The sequence below is a fragment of the Haliotis cracherodii genome, unplaced genomic scaffold (genome assembly GCF_022045235.1).
Source record: "Haliotis cracherodii isolate W230 unplaced genomic scaffold, xgHalCrac1.p SCAF_6, whole genome shotgun sequence".
Taxonomy (NCBI): domain Eukaryota; kingdom Metazoa; phylum Mollusca; class Gastropoda; order Lepetellida; family Haliotidae; genus Haliotis; species Haliotis cracherodii.
In genome coordinates this window covers 23,508,348-23,533,872 of record NW_027266319.1, presented here as the reverse complement: position 1 = coordinate 23,533,872, position 25,525 = coordinate 23,508,348, and the positions used below count along the sequence as shown (strand labels likewise).

The 25,525-nt window shown below is 40.3% G+C and overlaps 1 protein-coding gene across 2 annotated transcripts in view; it reads left to right on the top strand.

Moving 5' to 3' along the window:
* Nucleotides 1-847: 847 nt before the first annotated feature.
* LOC139445774 (kelch-like protein 12) overlaps nt 848-25,525 on the top strand; it is a 28,380-nt gene continuing 3,702 nt past the window's right edge. The window contains exons 1-10 of one of the 2 annotated variants that reach the window (XM_071226987.1): nt 848-940; nt 4,608-4,854; nt 7,928-8,081; nt 9,607-9,824; nt 10,549-10,698; nt 12,570-12,684; nt 15,499-15,605; nt 20,543-20,735; nt 22,251-22,508; nt 23,523-23,709. In XM_071226987.1, coding sequence (XP_071083088.1) covers nt 4,657-4,854; nt 7,928-8,081; nt 9,607-9,824; nt 10,549-10,698; nt 12,570-12,684; nt 15,499-15,605; nt 20,543-20,735; nt 22,251-22,508; nt 23,523-23,709 — 1,580 coding nt within the window. In that variant the 5' untranslated portion in view covers nt 848-940; nt 4,608-4,656. Of the gene's footprint in view, nt 941-2,368; nt 2,429-4,607; nt 4,855-7,927; nt 8,082-9,606; nt 9,825-10,548; nt 10,699-12,569; nt 12,685-15,498; nt 15,606-20,542; nt 20,736-22,250; nt 22,509-23,522; nt 23,710-25,525 lie in introns of those variants that run through there. The other variant, XM_071226988.1, reaches the window with a different exon arrangement.

The window sequence follows — 25,525 nt, the reverse complement described above, 5'->3', positions numbered from 1 at the left end:
AAATAAAGTGTTATTATTTGTTATATTTGACCACTTCTAAAAGGCATTGTGTATTCACAGTATGTTTATATCGGAACTATTACATGAGAATGGACCCGTGAAGATCCGGGGTAGAATGGGTCTTCAGCAACCCATGCTTGCCGTAAAAGGTAACTATGCTTGTCGTAAAAGACGACTAACGGGATCGGGTGGTCAGGCTCGCTGACTTGGTTGATGCATGTTATCGATCCCAATTGCGTGGATCGATGCTCATGATGTCAATCACTGGATTGTCTGGTCCAGACTCTATTATTTACAGACCGCCGTCATATAGCTGGAATATTGCTGAGTGCGGCGTTAAACAAGACACCAACTAACCAACCAACATGAGAATGTGTGATTAAAAACGGGTCATACTGTTGCGAAACAAATGAGAGATTAGCGCAAAATATTTTTTTATCCTCTAGCATAATATTATGATATAAAAATCATAAAGTCAACTGATTAATGTTGTCTTTCTTTTACAGTATAGTACAGTAAATTTAATAATATCGATAAATCTGATATTTCTATCAACAGTATTTAATATGGTTAAAGAGCTATAAAAAACCCACTATTGGAAATAACAACAATAAACATGTAGCCGAGGAGATCATTTTTGAAACTAGACTCTCATGACATCCTTCATTGAGATTATTTATTACCACTCAAAATATTTTTTTGCAAAACACATCCAATTTTCAGTCTGATATTCCATTAAGCTCGCGATCATATCATCATCAGTGTGGTCCCCTAAAGGCAAGAAAAAAAACATTCCTTTAACGACACTGTTTTCGCTTTCGGCACTCAATTTTTCTATCTCCCTATGCAGAAGAGTCCATGCGGAAGTGGCTGCGACCGACGCCAACATGACAGCACGTCATTTGTAAACAGAGCCAGTCCATCGTTCATTCAGAGTCAGGTAACCAGGAAACAGTTTGGAGCATTTTTGTTGTTTTGTGGTAGAATGTACTGACCCTTGGCCCTGCATGGTCGTCGAAGAATCTGACACTGGAAATATGTCGTTTGTGATTGAATTTGTATTTTCACTTTTCGATCAATGACAGTGGGACAAATTTCATTTGACGATTTGTAGAATTTTGTAAAATCGAACGATTGAAGAGCGTTAAATATTTAAAGTGCATGCAGAATGTATAAATTATTGATTTTTGCTCTGTGCAAATGCCAATTCTCTTTAAAAATACCGCGAGAATAATAAAGAATATATTTTTAGTTACTATGTTTTGACGCATTTTTTTACATTATTCCAGAGACAATATACCAATTTTTTAAATCCAATTTACCATATGAGACTGGAATATTTTAGGTATATTACGGTATGCCAAGCTGAAACACCAACAACATTGGCAGTCAGTCAATCACTTTATGTTTACAGCATAATAACTATGAAATATGTGGTGTCATTAAGGTAAAGGATTTGAAGAATGAGGTATACATGTTTTTTCCACCATAGTCTGTAATGTACACTCTTGCTTGTATAAAAGCTGGTTCAAAATCAGCTTTAGACTTTAGTAGAACATTAAGGTGTGAATCATGATTCACAGCTGGTTCAGAAACCAGCAGGGGTGTCATTGACTGGAAATTTTGGTATCAATATTAAACTCAAAAGTATCATGATATATCAGTTAACAATTAAATGGATTATTCTATATGTATATCTCTATCTCTATCTTCTATCTAATTTTATGTGTTGACATAATGTATGGTCATCTTAAATGTGATCATTTCTGTCACAGTGAATAAACTAATTCCAAATCAATATTCATAAATCTGTATCAAAACAGCATCGACATTAAAAAATAATTGATATCGCAATATACAATGACATCACTAGCAACCAGTGAATGTTGAGCAGAGCAGTACATCGGTAAAGCAGTGACTTTATTTGAAATTACCTATGTACAATTGACCTTGTTTTTGTTGACTTGTTTCTATCAAGCAGTTTGCGATTGTCTCACCATGCTCACATGACTGGGTAATTTAAGCAGTTTTGTTTTGGGAAAGATGTAAAATACTTGTAAATATTACTTAGCAGAAATCAATCATGTTGGTACAAAATTTGATGTTTTGTAGTGTCATGTGTAAGGTTTCAATACATCGACACATTGATGAACCAAGACACTCATGGAATATTTATCATCTTTGGCAAGTGAGGAATGTTTTAATTATATAATGTATGCAATAATAACTAAAGTCAACCATCCCCACTTTTAGAATTAAATAATGATGTTTATCAGGTGGTTTGCATCTTCTGGAGGCAAGGGAGTTTACTGACCCTAAAAGTCCAGTCTCTGCCCTTGCCGATCTAGGCTGGAATTTCTGGGCTCGATTGTAGCGCCACCAGTTGCTGTTACAAGTTATGTCCCTTCTATGTCCCCACTAGTGACCGGTCAAATTCCACCTCTTCTATCTCTTGCACTGGCTTCAAACATCATAGCAGTGACCATGCAGTCAAGATGATTTCATTGATAATAAAGATCTTAATGGTAATAAAACTGCTTTTACCTCACGAAGTGCATCAAATCACTTAAGCACAGTTATTAAATAACATGAAAATATTTGGACAATATCTGCCGACACCCAGTTGACTGTTGTTCTGTCCATACTCAATTCTATACAGACTGCCTTCATAAACCTGGAATATCGTTGAGTTAGGCATTAACCAACAAACAAACAAACCCCATTATATTCACACACTGATAGTGAGTTGGGTTTAACATCGCTATTAACATTATTTCAGTTATATCACGGCGTATCAGCTTAATGTGGGAGGAAAGCCCGAAGTGATGCAGGTCTCAGACGTTTACCACTTCGGTGAAACCCACGAGCATGGGTATGGTGCTGACAAACCTAGAAACATAATCGGGGCGAACCGGAATTCGAACCCACAATCATAGATTACTGGCGTGCCCAAGGGACGCAACTCTACACAGCGAATTGTGGCGCCTTAGACGACTGGGCCACCGTGCCCCACACACTGATAGAACTGAAATATGATGATGATGATGATGATGATGATGATGATGATGATGATGATGATATATTGCGGACTAGGGCATTGCTGTTAAGGGTGAGACATGACTGCAAGGGTTTGGTTGAGAATGTAAACAAAAGTGGGGATCTGAGGGTCGATGGCCAGAGGGTTTTTCCCCAACACAATGTGTTTACATTCTCAACCAAACCCTTGTCTGGCTTTTATTATAAACCTGAAGAATAATCAGAAACAACATTTATCAACCATTCTATGTTTCTAACACACTTTCTATGAACCTTAGGAAAGTTAGGAGACAGACATATAATATATATCTTGTTGGTGATAGGGGGGCTTGGGTGTTATATTTGGGATAACACATTTAGGTGCCTCAATCTGGCAAGTGTGGGTTCGAATCCCGGATGGGACTCAACCCCAAAAAGGTATTAGAATCTGTACTTTACTAAGAAAGTGTTATCCCAAATATAACATTTGTTATGTCAGACATTATATTGAAAAACTGCAGTCATTACATTAACAGTTAACAGTTATTAGTCTGAAAATGGGAAAATTAATCCAAATGTTTGATGCCATGTATCTTTGTTATAAATATTAATTAAAAGTTATGAATTGTATTTTGGTGGTCCTCGGATACTGCAGTATTAGTAAATAAGAAGTAGTCAAAATGTGATTTTTCACCCACAAGGTCCCTTATCTCACTGTTGGTCACATTTGTTGTCTGATTTTACATTAGGGGTGTCACGATAATCAAAATATCGATAGATTGCTATTGGTAAGCACTTAAAGTCAATAAATCGATTGTTAAATCAGTTTCCAATCAATAGTATCGATTTCAGTTGGGAATATCGACAGTTTCGATTGTATTTACCATACCCTATTTTGTCATGAAAAAAAGACAGCGAAAGATGAAGGGGTTGGAGGGAGGAGGCACATGAAAAAATGACAGTTCTATTTTTTCAAATAATTTTTTTTATGAATTTGTACTTTATTTGGGGACTGTTAAATTATCATTTGGGGAGGGGGGAAATGGTCATGGAAAAATGTTACATGTATTTGGGAGGGCCATGACAAAATGTTACATGTATTTGGGAGGGCCATGACAAAATGTTACATGTATTTAGGAGGGCCATGACAAAATGTTACATGTATTTGGGAGGGCCATGACAAAATGTTACATGTATTTGGGAGGGCCATGACAAAATGTTACATGTATTTGGGAGGGCCATGACAAAATGTTACATGTATTTGGGAGGGCCATGACAAAATGTTACATGTATTTGGGAGGGCCATGACAAAATGTTACATGTATTTGGGAGGGCCATGACAAAATGTTACATGTATTTGGGGGGGCCATGACAAAATGTTACATGTATTTGGGAGGGCCATGATATAATGTCAAATAAAATGTTGGGGGGGGGGGGGGGGGGGTTGTCTGAAAAATATGATACAGTCCTAAGGCCACCCCCTGTAATTAATGACCAGTCTATGAGAATGTTCTAGAAAAACAGGATCCTGATGTCACTACAAGTACATGACGTATGATATAACAAGTTTTACTCCTTCTCTCCTGTTTCAGAACTGCCACACCAGATAGTGTTCCGATATTTCAAAGGGCCCCTTCTGCTATGTTACCAAGCATGTCCCTGGACAGACAGATTGTCACGGACCAGCACGCCAAGTCCATCCTGACCACAATGAACAATCTCCGAAAGGCTAACACCCTGTGTGACATCACCCTCAAGGTCATGGGCGAGTCCTTCCCCGCACACAGAATTGTACTGGCGGCCTGCAGCGATTACTTCTGCGCCATGTTTACAAATGAGGTTTCATTTGATATTTCTTCGTATCAATTTGTTTTGGTGTGAAATATGGAAAATATAGAATCACACTCGATTGTCTTTTGATATTGAATATGTCAACATAATCGATACAAATTTAAAGGGGCACTGATCTAACGCAATTCCCCGGGACTGGTTGTTGCCTTTGTTATTGTTTTTTCCCAGTGAGTACCCGGATGTAGAGCAGAAATATAGACTAGTTCGCGACCTCTGCTGCGCCATTCGTAAGCGCATTAGTCACTTTTATGGGTAGTAATAAAGGCGTATGGTCACATTGATCAACAAAATGAAATACAGTTTTCGAGATAATAAGGAAATGTAGGTATCTTTGTGAGTAGCATCGGTAATGGTGACGAAGTTTTGATAAGTCACTTGCTTGGTAATTTTGCGATTTTGGTTTACACTATTTTGACTTGCAACACAAACTATATATTTCACCTGAGCATATGCTTTTTTTATAGTGTGTATATTTTTTTACTGTCAAATGTGTAACAAATATATTAAACGTCTAAATATTCAGTTATTTTACAAAGTGACTGAAAAACATTTCCATCTGGATTATTATGACAACGAGTTCCAAACATTTAGATGTTTAATGTCATCACCAAGAGACTGAAAATGTTACGTTGAAAAGTACATTTCTAAGTTGTTTGGCTTTTAATCCTACATAATAATCTGTTGTGATGTTTGTAGGCCCTTTTGATAGTCTTGATCAATCTGGACAGATTTTTTAGCCAAAATGACTGAAATATTTACACATTTTATAAATTGCCTGAGAGAATCACATTTTACAAATTGACGGTAATATATACACGCTTACAAAGGAAAAGACCTGTGACAACAACGTCTATCGCGCATTGAAGAATTTCCCAACCAAGACGTAGAGAAACAAGAACGAATCGGTTCAAATGAAGGGAAAAAATGCAGATATCATAATTACAACCTACCAAATTTATGCGTATAAGTTTTAGGCAGCTTCCTTGTTCGAGGAATGTATCCGTGAATATCCACACAAAGGAACAATATCGCACTCGTCTGCAGCTGTACAAAGAAACTTATTCGATGTCACGTGTCTCAGTAACAATCAAATATTTTAAAAGATATATATTGTTTCGGGATATTATAACCCGTGTTCGTTTCTCAACTGATCGCTTGGATTGTTTCAGGTGTTTTACAAAGGTGTCAAGTCTCAATGGTCGGCTGAGAAAGCCCACGTGACAACTATTTTCATAACGTCCACGGTTCCTAAAAATTCCATTGAGTGATAGATAACAATGATCAATCAATCAACGTATTATGAGTTAACCCTTTGAACAAAGTATGTTGTTTATACATCGGCACTTCGCGCCATGATATGAGTGTATTCCCTTTGTTTTAGTAAACCTAGACATGTAAACACTCACTCTTGACATATCCACTGCGCAAGATAACTGTGATTAATCAATCAACGTATTTTCTGTTAATCCTTTGATGACTAGGAACGATCCGTTGATTTACAAAAATAAGTAAATCAACTGATCATTCATCTCTTGCTGGGCTGCCACGTGCATATTACATAACACACATTTCACCTCACTTCAAACCTGGATTTAGATTGAATAATTACCCCAGACACAATAAATGCCAAATGGGAACCTTTGTCAGGTAATCTAAGTGGTGCTACCACTAATTGTACCTGTAATAAATTCATTAACTGAGCATCAAGTGAATGACGACAAATACACAAGTGTAGGGTTATTATACGAGAAAACGTGGATGACAACAAGGGAGTAGTAATCGTATTATCGACGCAAGCCGAAATTGCTTTCACTGCATAGATACTTTTTTTAGTATTAAACTATAACCATCTGGGGTAGTTCCAAATGACGACATCCGATGAGCTAGCTCCCTTGTTCTTTTTGTCTGTTTGTTTAGGCTGAAGAAATTAATTAACATGCGCCCTTTGTCGAAATCTTTATAGATCACAGTTAACCAATCAGTGTTCAAAAATGCGTAAAACAAATATTGTCTCCAGCCTCCAAGTTTATTTAGCTGTCCTTGCAGACGGTACCCCAGTCTCTGGTCACGCTCAGTTGCTTTGCGTATCATCCGGGTACTCACGGGGAAAAAACAATAACAAAGGCAACAACCAGTCCGTTAGATCAGTGCCCCTTTAAAACTTGAGGCTTGTCGGGGAGTATTTCAAAACTTTTCTCGACAAGAATTGATAAATGTGATAATGTAAATCTTTAAATTAACGCGAGCGTGAATTAAATGTGAAAAATGGGTGGTCTTTGCTCGCATTATTAAATATCGCATTCAAATCATCATTAAGACATTTTGGATAGCAGAAATGCCAACTTAGACATACGCTGAAAACAAACAACTATGTATTCCACACCACTGTTTATTGAGCAGCACTTGTTACAAGTACATATATAAACAATGTCATTCAAACACTAATTACATCCTGTGAATTGTCACTGCTGGGGTCAAGACAAGAGTTCTACTCACTTTTGTCATCACTGATCACACCTGCAAGTCCAGACAGACACTCGCTTACTCACTCATAATGCCATGATGTTTGCACTAGTACAATACAAACAATGAGTGTCTGTATACCCTCCCTTTTCAAACATATTTCTTTGCGAGTCCTGCAATGGACAACTCACAGACTTTATATATTAATAATGTGAATAATACAGTTTCGAGATGGGAGTAGATTATCTGTTTGGGAGTAGAGTAGACATTGCAGAGTACACCTACTAAGTGCTACTGTCTCCTCTGTTCAAATGACCTGCCGGTGCCAAAAATAGTCCTGTCTGCATGTGATGTTATTGAACGGTACATCAACACTGTTTAGTAACAATGTATTGTTATTATAGGGGGGATCTCTGCAAGGATGAGTATGAAATATTGAATAATTCATATCAGACTTGTGTTGAAATGATTTGAGTTTGCTTTTTATGATGGGACCTTCATGGCAGGCCAAAAACAACACACAGTGAAAGAATCAGTAGAGTTAAGGGTTGGATTGTCTCGTGAGATGAATGGTGTTCTTATCTCATTCCTCTTTCAGATGTCGGAGAAGGACAAGTCTATGATAGAGCTGCATGAAATATCCTCAGATGTGATGAGAGAGTTACTGGACTTTGTGTACACAGAAACAGTAGATGTCAGTGTAGAAAACGTCCAGGAACTGTTGCCAGCTGCGTGCTTGTTGCAGCTCAATGGTAGGTAACTGTTGCAGCTCAATGGTAGGTTACTGTTGCAGCTCAATGGTAGGTTACTTTTGCAGCTCAATGGTAGGTTACTGTTGCAGCTCTATGGTAGGTAACTGTTGCAGCTCAATGGTAGGTTACTGTTGCAGCTCAATGATAGGTTACTGTTGCAGCTCAGTGGTAGGTAACTGTTGCAGCTCAATGGTAGGTAACTGTTGCAGCTCAATGGAAGGTTACTGTTGCAGCTCAATGGAAGGTAACTGTTGCAGCTCAATGGAAGGTAACTGTTGCAGCTCAATGGAAGGTAACTGTTGCAGCTCAATGGTAGGTAACTGTTGCAGCTCAATGGAAGGTAACTGTTGCAGCTCAGTGGTAGGTAACTGTTGCAGCTCAATGGAAGGTAACTGTTGCAGCTCAATGGAAGGTAACTGTTGCAGCTCAATGGAAGGTAACTGTTGCAGCTCAATGGAAGGTAACTGTTGCAGCTCAATGGAAGGTAACTGTTGCAGCTCAATGGTAGGTTACTGTTGCAGCTCAATGGTAGGTTACTGTTGCAGCTCAATGGTAGGTTACTGTTGCAGCTCAATGGTAGGTTACTGTTGCAGCTCAATGGTAGGTTACTGTTGCAGCTCAATGATAGGTTACTGTTGCAGCTCAATGGTAGGTTACTGTTGCAGCTCAATGGAAGGTAACTGTTGCAGCTCAATGATAGGTTACTGTTGCAGCTCAATGGTACGTTACTGTTGCAGCTCAATGATAGGTTACTGTTGCAGCTCAATGGTAGGTTACTGTTGCAGCTCAATGGAAGGTAACTGTTGCAGCTCAATGGAAGGTAACTGTTGTAGCTCAATGGTAGGTAACTGTTGCAGCTCAATGGAAGGTAACTGTTGCAGCTCAATGGAAGGTAACTGTTGTAGCTCAATGGTAGGTAACTGTTGCAGCTCAATGGAAGGTAACTGTTGCAGCTCAATGGTACGTTACTGTTGCAGCTCAATGGTACGTTACTGTTGTAGCTCAATGATAGGTTACTGTTGCAGCTCAATGGTACGTTACTGTTGTAGCTCAATGATAGGTTACTGTTGCAGCTCAATGGTAGGTAACTGTTGTAGCTCAATGATAGGTTACTGTTGCAGCTCAATGGTAGGTTACTGTTGCAGCTCAATGGTAGGTTACTGTTGCAGCTCAGTTGTAGGCAACTGTTGCAATTCAAAGGTCGGTAACAGCCCAAAGGTAGGCAACTGTTGCAGCTCAATGGTAGGTAACAACTCAAAGGTAGGCAACTGTTGCAGCTCAATTGCAGGCAACTGTTGCAACTCAGTGGAAGGTGACCTGTTATGGGATGTCCTCTGATCTTTGTTTAGCAGTAGTGAGAAGTAACATGTGATTTTAATGAGATTGTGTATGTTTTATTAGTTTTTTACTCTGATATTGCAAGCTGTACCTTTGACTGTGTAATCACGGCACCCATATAATTATTTCTCAGTAGCAAATATTTATGACAATCGTAAGATGTAAAAAAAATTTCATTTCTTTGTAGGTGTGAAAGAGGCATGTTGTTCTTTCTTAGAAAATCAACTTGACTCGTCAAATTGCCTTGGAATCAAAATATTTGCTGAACAACACAGCTGCAAGGCATTATGGGAAGCTGCAGAGTCGTACAGTCTCCATCATTTCGAGGAAGTGATTCAGCAGGAAGAGTTCAAGACCCTCCCTCTTGCGGAGATGGAGAGATTAATCAAAAGTGATGAACTTCAGGTAAATCTCATGTCAATGACGCTTTGATGCGAGTGAGTAGGATTTTACATTGCTTTTAGCAATATTCCAGCAATATCACGTTGGGGGACACCAGAAATGGGCTTCACACATTGTACCTATGTGGGGAATCAAACCCAGGCCTTCGGCATGATGAGTGAAAACTTTAACCACTAGGCTACGCCACCACCCCGTTTGATGAAAGAGAGAAAGGGAGAGAGCTGATGCCACCCCTATTATTCCCCCACACCCTAATTTTGTTTGGTTTGCACTCTTAAGAAACACATTTTGATCAATTCAAACTTTAATTTTGCACCCACTTCAAACTTTTTGCTCCTGTCTTTCATTTGTCAGGTCAGATTAATAGGGGGCCCTATCCATTGTCACCATGCCCTTGAAACCAACGCTGTATACTTCGAGCAGTTGTAAAGTTGGTGTCTGTTGTACAGGTTTGTTTGTTTGTTTGTTGTTTTATGCCGCATTCAGCAGTATTCCAGCTATATGACGGCGGTCTGTAAAAAATTGAGTCTGGACCAGACAGTCCAGTGACTGATATCATGAGCATTGATCCACGCAATTGGGATAGATGACATGCTTCAACCAAGTCAGCGAGCCTGACCACCCGATCCCTTCAGTCGCCTCTTATGACAAGCATAGACGCCTTTTACGGCAAGAATGGGTGGCTGAAGACCAATTCTACCCCGATCTTCACGGGTCTGTTGTACAGGTAAACTGCGAGGAGCCTGTGTTCGAGGCAGTGATTGATTGGGTCAAGTACGACCGAGAGAGCCGATGTGAGTGTCTTCCGCAACTGCTCAACAATGTCCGACTCCCGCTGCTCAGTGCTCGCTACATCACAGATGTCATCGACCAAGAGGTACGCTGTTGTGCTTTGTAACCATGGTAACATCAGGCAACATGCAACGTTTGACCTTGTAACCATAGTAACATCAGGATACATATATCACTGGACCTTGTAGCTATGGTAACTTCAGGATACAAGTAGCAGTGGACCTTGTAACCATGGTAACATCAATATACATTTTATCGGGATACATGTACCACTGGGCCTTGTGGCCACAGTAAGTTATAAAATATGCCAATCGTGAAAATATATCGTTTCCCCCTCCGTCACTCGATGAGAGAAACATGATATTTCACTCGACGCATGAAATATCCTATTTATTATATACTTTTCCGTAGTTAACTTTTTTCAATTTTCATTACAAATGTAAACCTTGAAACATAAATTCTCCCTACCTGATACACAGGGAAGGTTCACCATCCCTTGTATTTGCGACTTAAAAAGTAGTTTCATGTTTGCAAAATCTTACAAAATATAATCAAAAGTATAAAAAATATTTCAGGACACGAAATTTTTGACCATACATTTCAATATGATTCAGCTTTAACAAAAAATATTCTTAACGAACTAGGAGACTGCTGTTCAGAGGGAAAGAATACATGCTGGTCAAGCAGCAAAAATGGTACTTTGAGAAACGAACAGTCTCGATTGACAAGTTAAATGAGAAATTTACAGTTTATAACGAAACATTTTCGTGAAAATAACTACGGCAAGAAGAGATATGAATTCCATAAATGACCATCTGTCATTATTTTGTCTTGTCAATGTGGAACTAATGTAAAAAGGATGTCAACAGTTTGTGTATGGGCTAGTCACTTACGATAAAGGGGAACAATTTAAGGGGAGGTAACTCTTGTGTGACAATAGTTCCACCAAAGTGTTATGTTCACTGCAGTGAAATATCAAGTGTTACGTTCTCTGTAATGAAAATATCACTTTTCTCTACTTTATTAAACTCAGTCTTTCACACCTAAGTATATGATAATTGGGTATATGTTGCCTTGGACATTGTTGCCATAGTAACATCGGGTAACATATATTAGTGGATCTTGGAGTTGTCATGGTCACAGTAACATCAGGTTACACAGGACCTGTCTCAATAGAATGTCAGCACTAAATTGTACAATGTAAAACCAGTCTGTTCTTTTACTTGAGGGAAGAACTACAATGACCCACCTGAGATCAATCTCATTAAAATCAGATCTTAGTTCTCACTATCGCTAAACAAAGATCTGAGGACATCCCAATAAGGCTCACATCCCAACGACCTTTCATCCGGCCAATCAAAGCGTTGCTTACCAGATCATGAAAGTCACAGTCGGAATGTGTTTCTGATCATGCAACCTCGAAAACATTAACATGGGGTATTCCGAACGACAGTAATGGACAGTACGACTGATTCCGTCAAAATTATCGTCTATCTCTCGCTTCCGTGGGATAAACATTTGAACGGAGGAGGCATTGCACAGTACGTGGGAAGCACTGCCATAAATCCCTAGCATATATTAGACATTGCGGAAGGTTCGTTTGTTCAGTTTTCTAATTTTTAATCGAGAACTGCTTCAACATATTTTTCAAGCATAGTCTGAAATGGAAGTCATCAGGTTGAAATGAGTGCCGTAAAGCTCAAGAAAGCTGCTTTCTAATTGGCTGATGTCGACTTCTTGTTAGTTGTTTCAGTGGTCTGTCAAAGTTTGCGAAAGGTCATTCTGACGTGAACCGTAATGGGATGTCCTCAGACCTTTGTTTAGCGGCAGCGAGAACTAAGGTATGATTGTAATGAGATTGCACCAGAGATGTAAGATGTATGTTTATGGCTTTGGCTGAAAGATGTTTGGCTGAAATCTTTGAAGTGTTTGATGAGACTTCTTCTTCTATACCAGAACCTTGTTAGACGGAGTCACAAGTGTAGAGATCTTCTAGATGAAGCCAAGAAATTCCACCTTAGACCCGACCTCAGACTGAAAATGGTCAGCCACAGGACCAAGCACAGAATAGGTGGGTAGCTATGCACTGCAAATGGAGGAGATACACATGTCACTACCGTACAATATTTTCTTGAGTATAGTGTACACTTTTTTTTCCAAAAAACACAGCTGTGTAGAAGGGGGTGCACATTATACGTGCCATAATGAGTTTAATGTTTTTCCCCCCAATGCAAAGACATTCCTGTGAGCATGTAACACGGGAAATACCATGTCAACAAATCCATACTGAAGTACGCAAATTAAACATGTAATTACACTGTCTGGTCATTAAAAGTGTTCTCTGTATATCTGGACTTATGTTTGTAACTTATTTCATTTATTTTATTCAAAATTCCTTTTAATATTGTTTAAATTAATTTCGGCAAAATCGTGTGTGAAACGATCGGAAGATTGCACAACTCACCGTTATTTACAGCAACTCCAGTCAGATTACCGCTACTGATGCCTTGAAACAACCTTAAGTTGTCAGAGAATGTATACATATATATATAAATGCCATACTTTGACTCATTAAAAGTAATATTTCTTGTAGTTTGACGATTCTATGTCAACACGCAGTTCTCGCATTCACATGTGCGCGAGCCTTGGCGGTGACTGGTCAAACTGTTCCTTGTGAAACTAAAATAACCGGCAATAGCAATCAGCTGCACTGAAGTGCTACGCTTAGGGTTATTATTATTTAAATATGTTCAGTAAAAGCTGCAACTAAAATAACAAGATATTGGAATATATTATTCCTGAATATTCCTGCGCATAATATTCGAAATATTTTTTTCAAAATATGGAATCCGCTAGAGGGGGTTGCGCATTATACTTGGGTGTGCGCTATACTCAAGAAAATACAGTGTTAATTGTAAGCAGAGTGTCAGGCTTTTTAACCAAGTCGTGTTTTTTTGTTTGTTGTTTAATGCCGCTCTCAGCAATATTCCAGCTACATGCTGCGGACCTATTTTAACATGGAATCCCCATGGGGTAAAATGTGAACCCTCATGACAAAAGGGGCACTTTATTTGATGGGGGATGCTGAATCCCTTTCCCAACTCCTTTTAAAGGGACATTACGTACATCGTTCTGAGTGAGTGAGTGAGTATGGTTTTACCCCCCTTTTAGCAATATTCCAGCAATATCACGATGGGGAACACAAAAAATTGGTTTCACACATTGTACCCATGTCGAGAATCGAACCGGGTCTATGGTGTGACAAGCAAACGCTTTAACCACAGAGTTCAAATCAAGTTCAGCATGTTCAGTGGAAACACATTTACGAGAAAAAAAGAGAGATAAATTTCAATAAGGATTCAGTACTAAACACATCTGTACAGACCCAGGCATAAAAGCATGATAGAGAGCTGCTTATGTTTTGATGTAATGGGACTGTTATAATGGGGTCAATACTACATCTGCCGATAATTGTATCGGCATAAAATATTTGTATGGTTCGGCCTGATGCAAGAAACCTCAGCATTTGATAATTGTCTATCATGAAAATTGCCGGAAGCATGTGACATCATCGATTGTATGATAACATCATAGCATTCCAATGTGACGTAATGGCAGTCTCATAACTGTGCCACTGATAGATTTTGCATTTAACAGTATTGAAATTGTTTGATGAGTAGGCATTTTAACATTTAAAACCTCCGGCTTACACCATCAAATACTTAATAACACCCCTAAATCTGAAAAAACATAATGTTTATCTCGTAAAGCGACCCTCTTCAATACACCTACTGGTATGACACCAGTAGTGTTCTTACTATTGTCATAACAGCCCCATGTGTGTAGGTTCCTGTTTGTAACCATGGCTACTGAGCATACTGCGGGGCATCATGTCCAGGGACTCTCGGATGTTATGTAGGACATACTGTTACTTCCTTGATGTACCCGTAAAGATCCGGGGTAGAATAGGTCTTCAGCAACCCATGCTTGCCCTAAAAGGCAATTATCCTTCATGTAAGAGGCGACTAACAGGATCGGGTGGTCAGACTTGCTGTCTTGGTTGATGCATATCATCGTATCCCAATTGTGTGGATCGATGCTCATGTTGTCAATCACTCAATTGTCTGGTCTAGGCTCAAGTATTATCAACAGACCGCCGTCATATTGCTGGAATATTGCAATATTGCTGAGGGCGGCATTAAACAACAAATAAATAAATAAATCCTTGGTGTGCTGGGGGAACGTGTCACCAAGTTGTCTAAGGCGCCACAATTTTCTGATGACCTATAACCATGGGCTTGAACATCAATTATATCTATGGGTTAGTCAGCACCATACCCATGCTTGTGGGTTTCACCAAAGTGTTAAACGTCTAAGAACTACATCACTTTCAGCTTTCCTCTAACATCAGGCTGACATGCCTGAAAATGAAAATATTGTAAATGAAATAAGGAGAAATATGTATACAATGTAATTCAACTATTGGTTCTCATATACATAGAGAATCTCAGCTGAGTGTCTTTGGAGACCTGTCTGATATCTCCAGGAGATGTTTCTTGATCTCAGTCAGGTGATATCTCAGGTTTGGAAGATAAAATTAACAATACCAACAAATCATGAATCATTCTTGAGCATGCTTCCTATAACTGATGTAGTTTGTTCTCTTGACTTAGGAGGGGCGGTCGGGTAGCCTAGTGATTAAAGCGTTCGCTCGTCATGCCGAAAACCCGGGTTCGATACCTGACATGGATACAATGTGTGAAGCCCATTTCTGGTAACCCCAACCATGATATTGAAGGAATATTGCTAAAAGCGGCATAGGGAGAGTATGATCGGTTCACAGAAACATGGGAGCATTCTCTACTGGTTTCTGTTTGTTTTCCAGGAATAGGAGATGCACTGGTTGTTCTTGGAGGATTTGGATCTCAACAGAATCTAGTCAATGCCGTTGAAAAATATGACCCCCGAACCAAAGAGTGGACCAGATTGCCTGTAAGTAAACCGAGATGATTGTGTTACTAGTCAGGCGTTAGCCCACAACCTGCAACAGCATTAGTTTGAATGTATTCTTGCTTTACTGACATATACTGTAGGCAGACTGGCAAGCCAGATATATGGTGCATCTTCCTCAGGCAAGAGAGTTAACTGACTATAAAAGTCCAATTTCCACGCTTGTCAAACGAGGCTGGTATTATGGAGTTACATTTTGGCTGGACTGACGAGTCTATGCATAGTCCAATCAAATTCGTGCAACGAAATCGAAATTCGGTTCGTAAACTATCATGCAGATTTCAGTCGATTGCAGGATTTGAGAAGCATGTGCACTATATAATATTTTCATGTTTTTAATCAATGTGCTCACATAATTTGATGCACAGCGCGATGTAAGACCCGTTTTAGCACAATATAGATCTTAGATTATTGATCAGATCGTCTTGACTGGAAGCTGCCTTTTTGTTTGAAGTGGTACAAGAGATGGAATCTGATTGGTCCACAGGAGAGGCATAGACTTGGACTTTAAGAGTCAGTTAACTCTCTTGCCTTTGGAAGATGGCGAGGTGACGTGAGCTGAATTGGGGTTTAACCATGTTAATGTTCGGTTAAAGATTACTACACTTATATAGCGACATGCATGCATGTATGTGTGTGGCTACTTGTACTAGTCAATTCTTATGGCAGTTTTGTAGTGCCAGAGCTCCAGATATGCTGCGTATCTGCGTGAAATACGCATCAGAAATGCAGAAATACACAGTAAAATATAATCCAAGCGTATCAAATACGCAACGAACATTACAGATACGCTACAAAAATAAAACTTGTGCGTATCATCAAAATATTGTGAAGTAACCCTGCGTATTCGATTAGCAAATCAGCAACTTATTTTGAAATAATAAACGGGCATTCGGTCAACCTTGCCAAACTCCACGATGACAGTTACATCATGATCATTTGCCATCACACTTTCTTGTGGAAGTATTGTGGTATTTTTGAGTCCTATAAAGCTCTCGAACCCACACGACACCAGTTTGCAGGGACTAGATGAATAGTGTTTTTAAATATTTAACTTAAATACCCACATGTGTAAAAACTAGTGGGTAACAGAAATTTGAATACGCAGGTAGAATTACTGATACCCAATGATTTTAAAATGTATGGGTAAAATACCCACAACACCAAAAGCTTATCTGGAGCTCTGAGTGCTGAGATACCATGCAGCATTTTAACATGGATACCCCACTCATACACAATAATGACCAGTCAACCAATAAAATACATCCTTAAACATCTTTTGGTATGACACAGCCCGCGATCAAACCTTCTGCTCTCTCGGAAGACGCTCCATCGCTTACACTGAGGGGGCGGTCTGTACCTTCTGTATTGTTTTGTGTTTCTCATATCCATGCTCAGCTTAAGAGGGAGAAGGTTGGTCTGGGGAATATCTTAAAAAGAGTGTACAAAGATGTCACACACTGGGAAGGAGCTTGGCAGTTTGCATGTAAAGGGAAGTAACTGCATGCCCTATTGGATCATGTTGTTTTTAGAACTGCACCATTTCACTGCCGGGGTCATATGTTCAAGGCGCGGAATAATTAAAGATTTTTTTAAACTGGAAATAAAAACGAAATGTACAGCATTCCTTGTGATGATGCAGTGGTGCCTGAGAACCAAGACTGTTTTGTTTTTTTAGCCTAATATTGTACTACTTTATAACAGTGCTCGATTTAAGGAACTTGACTGATCTTGCACCATGTGTTGTTGACATTAAAACCAAGTTGCACCAAACAAAACCAGGTTGCACCCTGGTCCCATGAATTTATCAAAGTTGAAACATGGGCCGGTCTGCTGCCAGTGTCACATAAATTAATGACGCATTGCTGCAAAATGTAATAGGAATGTGCACATAATCTTAAAGTACCCACAGTTTGATGATGTCAAGCCCATAAAGCATGACAAATTACGCATACAACACGCATTAGTAATGCAAAATGGTAAATAAACTTCAGAGGTACTGAGTTTGTTCAAAGATCAATTCTCTGTGGATAAGAAAGGGTTAGTCAGACACAAAATTTATTTTGACATGCTCTTGGTGCATGTAGACGTAAATGTTAGGTTGCAGTTTTCAATAATTGGCTGCATTTAATGTGGCTAAATCAAGCCTTGAATAATAATAAGTCCATTTATAATGCACCTTATTCCATTCACCAAGTGAAAGCTCATGGCGCTATGGATCAGTGTGCACACGATTGTCATTCTCTTCTCCCTGGGGAGAATACAACCAAAGCTGCCTCTGGGGCGCTTGAAGGTTAACAGTCACATTACCATCTCATCCTACCAGGTACCCATTCACTGCTGGGTTAACAGCCACATTACCATCTCATTCACTGCTGGGTTAACAGTCACATTACCGTCTCATTCTACCTGGTACCCATTCACTGCTGGGTTAACAGTCACATTACCATCTCATCCTACCAGGTACCCATTCACTGCTGGGTTAACAGTCACATTACCATCTCATCCTACCTGGTACCCATTCACTGCTGGGTTAACAGTCACATTACCATCTCATCCTACCTGGTACCCATTCACTGCTGGGTTAACAGTCACATTACCATCTCATCCTACCTGGTACCCATTCACTGCTGGGTTAACAGTCACATTACCATCTCATCCTACCTGGTACCCATCCACTGCTGGGTTAACAGTCACATTACCATCTCATCCTACCTGGTACCCATCCACTGCTGGGTTAACAGTCACATTACCATCTCATCCTACCAGGTACCCATTCACTGCTGGGTTAACAGTCACATTACCGTCTCATTCTACTAGGTACCTATTCACTGCTGGGTTAACAGTCACATTACCGTCTCATCCTACCTGGTACCCATTCACTGCTGGGTTAACAGTCACATTACCATCTCATCCTACCTGGTACCCATTCACTGCTGGGTTAACAGTCACATTACCATCTCATCCTACCAGGTACCCATTCACTGCTGGGTTAACAGTCACATTACCATCTCATCCTACCTGGTACCCATTCACTGCTGGGTTAACAGTCACATTACCATCTCATCCTACCAGGTACCCATTCACTGCTGGGTTAACAGTCACATTACCATCTCATCCTACCAGGTACCTATTCACTGCTGGGTTAACAGTCACATTACCATCTCATCCTACCAGGTACCCATTCACTGCTGGGTTAACAGTCACATTACCATCTCATCCTACTAGGTACCCATCCACTGCTGGGTTAACAGTCACATTACCATCTCATCCTACCTGGTACCCATTCACTGCTGGGTTAACAGTCACATTACCATCGCATCCTACCTGGTACCCATTCACTGCTGGGTTAACAGTCACATTACCGTCTCATCCTACCAGGTACCCATTCACTGCTGGGTTAACAGTCACATTACCATCTCATTTACTGCTGGGTTAACAGCCACATTACCATCTTACTCTACCAGGTACTCATTCACTGCTGGGTTAACAGCCACATTACCATCTCATCCTACCTGGTACCCATTCACTGCTGGGTTAACAGTCACATTACCATCTCATCCTACCAGGTACCCATTCACTGCTGGGTTAACAGTCACATTACCATCTCATCCTACCAGGTACCCATTCACTGCTGTGTTAACAGTCACATTACCATCTCATCCTACCTGGTACCCATTCACTGCTGGGTTAACAGTCACATTACCATCTCATCCTACCAGGTACCCATTCACTGCTGGGTTAACAGTCACATTACCATCTCATCCTACCTGGTACCCATTCACTGCTGGGTTAACAGTCACATTACCATCTCATCCTACCAGGTACCCATTCACTGCTGGGTTAACAGTCACATTACCATCTCATCCTACCAGGTACCTATTCACTGCTGGGTTAACAGTCACATTACCATCTCATCCTACCAGGTACCCATTCACTGCTGGGTTAACAGTCACATTACCATCTCATCCTACTAGGTACCCATCCACTGCTGGGTTAACAGTCACATTACCATCTCATCCTACCTGGTACCCATTCACTGCTGGGTTAACAGTCACATTACCATCTCATCCTACCTGGTACCCATTCACTGCTGGGTTAACAGTCACATTACCGTCTCATCCTACCAGGTACCCATTCACTGCTGGGTTAACAGTCACATTACCATCTCATTTACTGCTGGGTTAACAGCCACATTACCATCTTACTCTACCAGGTACTCATTCACTGCTGGGTTAACAGCCACATTACCATCTCATCCTACCAGGTACCCATTCACTGCTGGGTTAACAGTCACATTACCATCTCATCCTACCAGGTACCCATTCACTGCTGGGTTAACAGTCACATTACCATCTCATCCTACCAGGTACCCATTCACTGCTGGGTTAACAGTCACATTACCATCTCATCCTACCAGGTACCCATTCACTGCTGTGTTAACAGTCACATTACCATCTCATCCTACCTGGTACCCATTCACTGCTGGGTTAACAGTCACATTACCATCTCATCCTACCAGGTACCCATTCACTGCTGGGTTAACAGTCACATTACCATCTCATCCTACCTGGTACCCATTCACTGCTGGGTTAACAGTCACATTACCATCTCATCCTACCTGGTACCCATTCACTGCTGGGTTAACAGTCACATTACCATCTCATTCACTGCTGGGTTAACAGTCACATTACCATCTCATCCTACCTGGTACCCATTCACTGCTGGGTTAACAGTCACATTACCATCTCATCCTACCAGGTACCCATTCACTGCTTGGAGAACAGAGCCATAATTGGAACAAAGTCACTTTCCTCCACATGTCCTACATAAGCTTTATGATACACTGAATAATCAAGGATGTTCTTTTTTCTGTTTTTGCTTTTATCATTAATTGGATTTCTGGTTTCTTGTTTCAGTGTTTAACACGAAGAAGAAGATATGTGTCCGCTGCATCTCTGGAAGGGAAGCTGTACGTGATCGGGGGATTTGATGGTCAGTCCCGCCTCAGTATGGCTGAATGTCTGGACATGACCGAGGATAAGAATATGTGGACCATTGTATCTTCCATGAACCATCGGAGGGGCCTGGCTGGCTGCTGTGTTTACAAGAGTAAGTTAAAATTAAAAAGTGGAAAAGTTAAATTACCAAGACCCATTCTAGCTCTTGCTACCTTTCGCTGTCATTACGCCCTTTGGGATTCCTGGTTAGAATTGGTCCCCAGCAACCTATGCTAGTCTCCAAAAGCACCTTTATATATCAGGTGGTCAGGCTTTGCGACTTGGATGATGGCTTGTCACAATCCCCCGATAACATGGATCATTGCTCATCATATCAATCACTGGATTGTCTGGTCCAAGTTTGATTATTAAAAGGCTGCCTCTCTGTCCTTGTAAATATTTTTCATGACTATTCCTGAAAAGACAAAATGCAAAAGCACTTTATGTTTTATAAAGTGTCCATTTTTTTCATGACTCTCCCCTAATATTTGTGTATTTGTTTTTCCCTCTGACCCACCAGCCCCTATAATAAATTAAAACAAACTCATTCATGGACTCAGTTTAATAAAAGAGCGGTCTACTTCACAGTGGTTGCATGATGGTTATTATTAGGTCTACAATTTGAAGATCAAATATTGTGCACGGCTGCAAACACTCTTGTTTGTAAACAGGACAGTCAATCAGATCCAGGTTCAATCCTAACGCCTTGCAGGAGGGTAGAAAGGATAGTGAAGGTGTTATGAGCAGTGTCAGAGATCAAGATATCACTGTGAGGAGCTCGTTGAATTACTAGCAAAGGGAGGTAATTGTGGTTGAATGGTTGGAGTTGTTCCCCTTAGTGCCACATTTAAAAGGATTGATATTAATTTCATAATATTGGTTGGTTATGCTTTAAGATCTCCAGCCGCATCATATCAAAAGTTGTTAAAAGGTACCTATTGTTACCCTGCCTGGCACCTGAAATTAAGGGGATAAAACAAGGACTGGTCGGCTCGTAGTCAGTATACTCTGTATGAGGAGGCACGGGTGGCCCAGTCATCTAAGGCGCCGCGATTCGTTGTGCAGAGTTGCGTCCCTTGGGCACGCCAGAAACCTATGATTGTGGGTTCGAAGTAGTAAATGTCTGAGACCTGGAGGAAGGTACGGGGTTCGATCCCCGGCCGCGTCATACCAAAAGACGTTTAATGATAGTACTTGTTGTTACCCTGTCTGGCGCTCGGCATTAAGGGGCTAAAACAAGGACTGGTTGGCTCGGAGTCAGTATACTGTGTCTGAGTGGGGTATTCGTGTTAAACTGCGGCATGGTATCTCAGTGGGCTAGCACTATAAATCGGCATCAGTCCGGACTAGTACAAGCAGCCACACAAACACACACACGTACATGCACGTCGCTATATAAGTGCAATAATCTTGGACGCGACTTTAAACCCAATTTCACCTCACCTCACCTCTAAGACTTGCATCACTTTAGATGTTCCCCTACAATATTGGCAATTATTTACATACTGCTGTCATACAGCTGAAATATCATGAATATTTCTGAGTGGCATTAAACAAGAAACAACATACAAAACAAGCATAGTTGTGGCAGGTAAACAAAAACAAACCTTATCTCTATCTCCCTCAGGCCACATCTATGTGTGTGGGGGGTTCGACGGCTACACGAGGCACACCAGCATGGAGAGGTACAACCCCAGCAATGATGACTGGACCATGCTGAGCGGCATGACTATTGGGCGTGAGGGGGCGGGGCTCGTGGTGGCAGGGGATCACATCTACTGTATTGGGGGATACGACGGCATCAATCTCCTGGACTCGGCTGAGAGGTACAACCCTGTCACAGAGGAGTGGTCAACCATCACCAGCATGTCCATCCAGCGGTCAGGTACGTCCGTGATCAGGTCTTTGTATTTCTGCAGGGGCAGTTGGGTAGCCTAGTGGTTAAAGTGTTCGCTCGTCACGCCGAAGACCCGGGTTCGATTCCCGACATGGGTACAATGTGTGAAGCCCATTTCTGGTGTCCCCCGCCGTGATATTGCTGGAATATTGCTAAAACCATACTCACTCACTCACTTATATTTCTGTATCCTTCCCTACACCGGATCGATCTATTGTCTTGTGGACTTGAGGCGGTGGGGTGGCCTAGTGGTTAAAGTGTTGGCTCATCACGCCGAAGACCCACGTTTGATTCCCCACATGGGTACAAACTGAAGCATGATGTACAAACTGTATGAATGCGCCTAGTGGATTCTTACAAAAGTTTGCACATCGGTTTTTCGATTCATACCTCAATGAACCGAAAAATATATACAGTCAATGCTTATAATTAAATTCGACAATGTAAAACATGTTTTATCTACAATAGTTTAACCCAAAACAGTTGCATATATCAAAACAGACAAAAATGACGACATTGATAAACATTCCAGGTGTAGGAATACATACAGTGGCCTGACATGAATCAGGTGATCGTTTAATTTATGCACATAACTTGACACGCCTACACAGTCAGTAGCCAATCAACGGAGCGTGGGATTAAAACAATGTTCATTGGACCTGTCAATTAAGGCAAGAGGCGAAAAGAACTGCAACAGTCAGACTGTAATGAACCAGAAGAACGTTGTCCGAGAGAAGGCGGCTGTTTCAAATAACATGGGCATTTACTGCGTGATTCAAACATTACTTCGGATTATGCGCTGCCATGCAAACTTGTTGAAAACACTGGTAAATTCTAGATTATGAGGCCTATGATTATCTCCCTTCTTTCTTTGGTATTGTGTGATGTCATTGATCTGTGTTGTTATGACGTCACTCGCGGCAACGCAATTATCCGTTAAGTATCAGCTTGTCTATATTTATCATGACTTCCTCTGCACTGACTCATTCCTCACCCACACAGGAGCGGGTGTGGCCGTGCTGAATGATGTCATCTATGTGTGTGGAGGTTACGACGGGACCGAGCACTTGGCCACGGTGGAGAGTTACGACCCCAGCACCAACCACTGGACGTCCCTGCATCACATGAGCATACCCCGGTGTTATGTTGGGGCGTGTGTGGTCAGGGGGAAACTTACAGTTGTAGCAGGGTAAGGACTTCCACCTTTCATGGAGATTGCAGTTGTTAGGCTTATAAAATAAAAGAATGGGTTCTCAGGCAGTGACTTTTGAAAATATAGTGAAACATGCACCTTAAGGATGATGCGGGCGGTGCTTGAGAACCAAGACTATTATTTTTTTTAGCCTTAACAGGGTAATGCTTTTTTTACAGGGCATTGTAATTTGCAGAAGCCTGAGGTCTTCCATTAACTGCCCGATGAAGGAGGGCAGTTGAAAAGACCAAGGGCTTCTGCAAAAGATAATGCCCTGAAAAATAGCATTACCGCTATTATAGCTAAAATAGATGGAATTTGTTATCAAATAAAAATAAACAACACTATCAGATTTGAAACATTTACTGCAATCAACACATAACGAATGTCACTGACCCACTTTTACAAATGTGGAAATGTCATAGGTCAAACCAGAAGACGTCACTATTGCACTCCCTATAACGTCACCTAACAGCGGGCGTGATGATGGCCGGTCGTCAAGCAATCTGACGTCTCCCTAACAGTGTCAGTGATAATGGCCCGTCGTCAAGCTATATGATGGCTTTATCAAGTTACAATGACCAGCTCATTTCTGCGGGTGGTTTAAGGATAATTCTATCCATATTAGATATAATTGAACGTTACCATCTGACCAGTTGAACTCATATCAGGGTAAATAATTGGAGTTTATTCTGAAAAATCTAAACAGGTGTTTTTATGATACTCAAACCCCAAAAATGATTAAATGATAACTTCTTTTTTTTCTTAGTTTTTTTCAAATCTTTATTCACATTTCAAATAAAATACAACGTGTAGCATTTCATCAATTATACATTATTCAAAAAACAATCCCTTTACATCAAACTTTCAAAACATATTGCAAATATAGCCAATAATAAAATATCATATCGTAATAGTATTCTTTGCTAGGATTGAAAAGTCTGTGGAAGGAAGACCAGAACTGAAAGAAAGCTGTATACTTGCAATTTGAGAATGCAATTAACTTGGTCATATTGTAGTATTTAATAACTTCATGTTGAATATGTTTCAACTTTAGCTGAAAACCCTTTCGTGATTGTTTAAACACAATAAATTTGATAAGTAATATAACTACATTGAGAGAGTTGTTATTCTTCCCCTTAACTCCAAATAAAATATTCTCTTTACAGAAGTCAAGTCTTCCTTCCACAATAACTTTTCTTGATCTGTAAATCTTTTATATAAGTCCAAGTGGTAGTAGGGTAGCCTTGAGGTTTGTGTGTTTGCTCATCACACCCCAAACCATGGTTTGATTCTGCCCACATTGTTGTCAGTGTGTGAATCACTTTTTTGTTGTCCCTGCCTTGATGGAATATTGGTAAATGTATAAGACCCTGTCACCCCAAAATTTAAAAACTTGGTACTCGCCATGGTGACATGAATGTCATAATCATTATAAATTCTGTTTCATGAGTACTGAAAAAATATTCACTTTTGTAAATAGTCAACATTTAATGTTGTCAACATTTGTCACAAGAATTTTATTCAGCAAATTAATTGTTATTTCTTGACACTATTGTATTGTTTGTTTATTTGTTTGTTTAACACCGCACTCAGCAATATTCCGGCTATGTGACGGCGGTCTGTAAATAATCGAGTCTCGACCAGACAATCCATTGATTGATATCATGAGCATCGATCCACACAATTGGGATACGATGACATGCATCAACCAAGTCAGCAAGCCTAACCACCCAATCCCATTAGTCACCTCATAAGACAAGCATAGTCGCCATTTATTGCAAGCATGGGTTGCTGAAGACGACAATATTGT